This window comes from Babylonia areolata, chromosome 20, assembly GCF_041734735.1.
Source record: "Babylonia areolata isolate BAREFJ2019XMU chromosome 20, ASM4173473v1, whole genome shotgun sequence".
Taxonomy (NCBI): domain Eukaryota; kingdom Metazoa; phylum Mollusca; class Gastropoda; order Neogastropoda; family Buccinidae; genus Babylonia; species Babylonia areolata.
Window position 1 is genome coordinate 39,198,858 of NC_134895.1, and position 5,000 is coordinate 39,203,857.

At 39.7% G+C, this 5,000-nt stretch overlaps 1 protein-coding gene across 1 annotated transcript in view; it reads right to left on the reverse strand.

Moving 5' to 3' along the window:
• LOC143294975 (uncharacterized) overlaps positions 1-5,000 on the reverse strand; it is a 40,744-nt gene that overhangs the window by 1,567 nt on the left and 34,177 nt on the right. Inside the window, exon 16 of the mRNA XM_076606502.1 lies at positions 1,766-1,929. Coding sequence (XP_076462617.1) covers positions 1,766-1,929 — 164 coding nt within the window. The remainder of the gene's footprint in view (positions 1-1,765; positions 1,930-5,000) is intronic.

Here is a 5,000-nt window from a genome sequence, read left to right on the forward strand (position 1 = left end):
ACACAAACAGTGTTCTCTTTTTGTAACTCAGTGATCATGCAACACAGATAAAATAATTTTACTAGTTGTGAAATAAACACAAAGAGTGATCATGCAACACAGATAAAATAGTGTTATTGTGAAATAAACACAAAGAGTGATCATGCAACGCAGATAAAATAGTTTTATTGTGAAATAAACACAAAGAGTGATCATGCAACACAGATAAAATAGTTTTATTGTGAAATAAACACAAAGAGTGATCATGCAACACAGATAAAATAATTTTATTGTGAAATAAACACAAAGAGTGATCATGCAACGCAGATAAAATAGTTTTATTGTGAAATAAACACAAAGAGTGATCATGCAACGCAGATAAAATAATTTTATTGTGAAATAAACACAAAGAGTGATCATGCAACACAAATCTTCTTCTGCGTTCACTCGTATGCACACGAGTGGGCTTTTACGTGTATGACCGTTTTTACCCCGCCATGTAGGCAGCCATACTCCGTTTTCGGGGGGGTGCATGCTGGGTATGTTCTTGTTTCCATAACCCACCGAACGCTGACATGGATTACAGGATCTTTAACGTGCGTATTTGATCTTCTGTTTGCATATACACACGAAGGGGGTTCAGGCACTAGCAGGTCTGCACATATGTTGACCTGGGAGATCGTAAAAATCTCCACCCTTTACCCACCAGGCGCCGTCACCGTGATTCGAACCCGGGACCCTCAGATTGACAGTCCAACGCTTTAACCACTCGGCTATTGCGCCCGTCGCAACACAAATAAAATAATTTTATTGTGAAATAAACACAAAGAGTGATCATGCAACACAAATAAAATAATTTTATTGTGAAATAAACACAAAGAGTGATCATGCAACACAAATAAAATAATTTTATTGTGAAATAAACACAAAGAGTGATCATGCAACGCAGATAAAATAATTTTATTGTGAAATAAACACAAAGAGTGATCATGCAACACAGATAAAATAGTTTTATTGTGAAATAAACACAAAGAGTGATCATGCAACACAGATAAAATAGTTTTATTGTGAAATAAACACAAAGAATGATAATGCAACGCAGATAAAATAGTTTTATTGTGAAATAAACACAAAGAGTGATCATGCAACACAGATAAAATAGTTTTATTGTGAAATAAACACAAACAGTGTTTTTGCTGGCAGGTTTCCGCTGTCTCTGTCCCACTGTCTTCAGAGTTCGTAGTAACTGATCATCCACACAGAACAAAATTAACACAGTGTTTTCTTTTGTTATTCCGTCTCTTTCCTTCTGTATTCGCACTAACTGCATGTTCACGCACACAGAAAATTAAGAAATCAACACAAATAGTGTTCCGTTTCTTTGTTAGCCGGTATATCACTGTCCTTCTCTCTCAGTAAAAACTGATCATACACGCAGAGGGAATTAAGATATCAACTATAACTGTGTTATCTCTTTCTTAGTATGTATCTGTCTCTCTGTATTCGAAGTAACAAAGTCACGCACACAGAGAAAATTAAGAAGTCAATACAAATAGTGTTCTCTCTTTGTTAGCCAGTATGTGACATACACGTTACACACACACACACACACACACACACACACACACACAAACGCACGCGCGCGCACATACACATACATACACGTTACACACACACACACACACACACACACACACACACACACAGAGGGCGCGCGCGCGCGGGTGACATTCACACACACACACACACACACACACACACACACACACACACACACAACACCTACCTCAAAACACCTGAAAACAGGAGACTTGAGGGAAGCGTTTTTCAGCACCCTATCCACATCAGTGGGGTTCAAACCCAGGCGTTTTGCCAACGCCGGAAGCTCCGCCTCTGACATCTTGGTGGCCAAATCAATCAGCAAAGTGTCGCTGAAGTATTTGACCAATTCTGAAACCAGGGCCACAGTTTTTATGAGTTTTATCACATGTAGTCAGCTTGCTAGGTAGGTAGGTATGATATATATATATATATATATATATATATATATATATATATATATATATATATATATATATATATATATATATATATACCACTCGGTCCAGCCTTTGTAAGGTATGAGATTGTGTCGTGTTTCTGTGAGTGACTGGGCTCTGTGGATGCACGAATGAATAATTTCCAGTCGGATGAATAAAGTTGTGTTGTCCTGTTATTGTGCTGTGCTGTGCTGTGCTGTGCTGTGCTGTGCTGTGCTGTGCTGTGCTGTGTTGCGTTGCGCCGTGTTGCGTTTTCGCATTGCATTGCGTTGCGTTGCGTTGTATTGCATTGCAATGCATGTCATGCATAGCATAGCACAGCATAGTATAGCATAGTACAGCAGAGCATAGCATTGTATTATATCGTATTACATTGCATTGCATTGTGTTGTTTTGTATTCCCTTGTATTGTATTGTATTGTGTTGTATTGCATTGTATTGTGTTGTACCAACCATTTTAGGATTGTACTTCGATGAACGCCAACGCCAACGCACACACACACACACACACACACACACACACACACACACACACACACAAGTGTGAAAACCAAAAGGCACAAAGAGATAATGTTTTGGCTTAACTGCCATAAAAAGTAGTCATTGATAGTCATAAAAAGAGTAAATCTCTCTGTCTGCCAGTCTGTCTGTCTCTCAATATGTAGGATTATTACTATCATCATTAGTAGTACTGGTGGTGGTGGCAGTAGTTGTAGCAGTAGTAGTAGTATTTATCGTCATTATATTTGTTGGGTCTTATCGTTATTGTTTTTGTTATCACAAAGACAGATTGGAAGACTAGGCAATGCCTAAAATCTTTATCCTTGAGTAATAAAGTTTTTGAATCTCTCTCTCTCTCTCTCTCTCTCTCTCTCTCTCTCTCTCCAAGATGAAACCAGTTCAAAGCTTCCCACGCCGCCACAAATCCACACGAGATGGGACAGGTGGTGTGTCCATCGAGATCGATGATGACCATCGTTGTCATCCAGCTGGGGGATGGGGGGAGGGTGGTGGTCGGGGTGGAGGGGGAGGATGCTCATGAATCTATCTGTGAATGCGCAGATGGCTGAATAGTCCAATCTGCGCACGAAATGTTCGCTGACAGTTGGGGCAGACAAAGACAGGCATACCATTGTCAGGGAGCTTGTTTGCCCGTGACTTTCTGGCCTGCCTCTTCTGAACAGGTGCAGCAGTCCTGTTGGCCTCGCACAACTTGGCGCCTTTGTGCACAGCAGCGCGCCATTTGTCACGGTCCACTGCAGATTCCTCCCAGGAGTCAGGGTTGATATCAAACGCTTTCAGAGAGACTTTCAGAGTATCTCTGAAGCGCTTCTTCTGACCTAACTGATGGGACAGGACCCAACACCTCGACCACACCACACCACCTTTCACGGAGCACGCAAGACCACAGCCCTGGGCAACTGGACATAGCCCATCGGTCAATTAAAGCGTTGGACATTCCATCTGAGGCGCCTAGTGTGTTATATCAAGGGTGGAGATCACCTCCAGAACCAACCGATGTACAGACCTGCTATTACCTGAACTCCCTCCGAACGGTGTGTACTGATACACACGCAGAAGGTAAAAATAATGCGCACGTTGAATATCCCGTAGGCGTTCGGTGGTAGGTTGTGGAAACAAGAACATACCCAGCATGAACATACCCGAAAACAGAGTATGGCTGCTCCAAAGAGGTAGAAAATAAGTAAGTAAGTAAACGTCATACACGAAAGTCCACTCGTGCATAAAAGATTGATTTGAATCTGCAGCCCATGAACGCAGAAGAAGAAGAAGGGGGAGGAGAAGGAGGAAGAGGAGAAGGAGGAGGAGGAGGAGAACAAGAAGAACAAGAAGGAGGAGGGGGAGATGAAGAAGAAAAAGTGGTGATGATGACGATAAAGTAACACAACACAGTACAATACAATACAATAATAATTATGGTGATGGTAAGAAGAAGAAGAACAACAACAACAACAGCAAGAAGAAGAAGAAACAGAAGTGGTGATGATAATGATAAAGTAACACAATACAATACAATACAATACAATACAATACAATACAATACAACGATAATCATGGCGATGGTAACAAGAAGAAGTGGTAAAGAAGAGACGAAGAAGAAGAACAATAACAACAACAGAAGAAGACGAATAGAAGAAGAAGGAGGAGGAGGAGAAGATGAAGAAGAAGAAGTGATGATGATGATATAGTTACACAATACAATACAATAATAATTATGGTGATGATAAGAAGAAGAAGAAGAAGAAGAACAACAACAACAACAACAAGGAGGAGGAGAGAAGAAGAAGAAGAAACAGAAGTGGTGATGATAATTATAAAGTAACACAATACAATACAATACAATACAACGATAATCATGGCGATGGTAACAAGAAGAAGAAGTGGTAAAGAGACGAAGAAGAAGAACAACAACAACAGAAGAAGAAGAAGAAGAGAAGAAGAAGAAGGAGGAGGAGGAGATGAAGAAGAAGAAGTGATGATGATGAAGTTACACAATACAATACAATATAATACAATACAATGCAATAATAATTATGGTGATGATAAGAAGAAGAAGAACAACAACAACAACAAGGAGGAGGAGGAGAAGAAGAAACAGAAGTGGTGATGAAAATGATAAAGTAATACAATACAATACAATACAATACAATACAATACAATACAATACAACGATAATAATGGTGATGGTAAGAAGAAGAAGAAGTGGTAAAGAAGAGAAGAAGAACAACACCAACAGAAGAAGAAGAACAACAACAACAACACCAACAGAAGAAGAACAACAACAACACCAACAGAAGAAGAAGAAGAACAACAACAACAACAGAAATAGAAGAAGAAGAAGAACAACAACAACAGAAGAAGAACAACAACAACAACAACAGAAGAAGAAGAACAACAACAACAACAACAACAAAAACAGAAGAACAACAACAAAAACAGAAGAAGAACAACAACAACAAA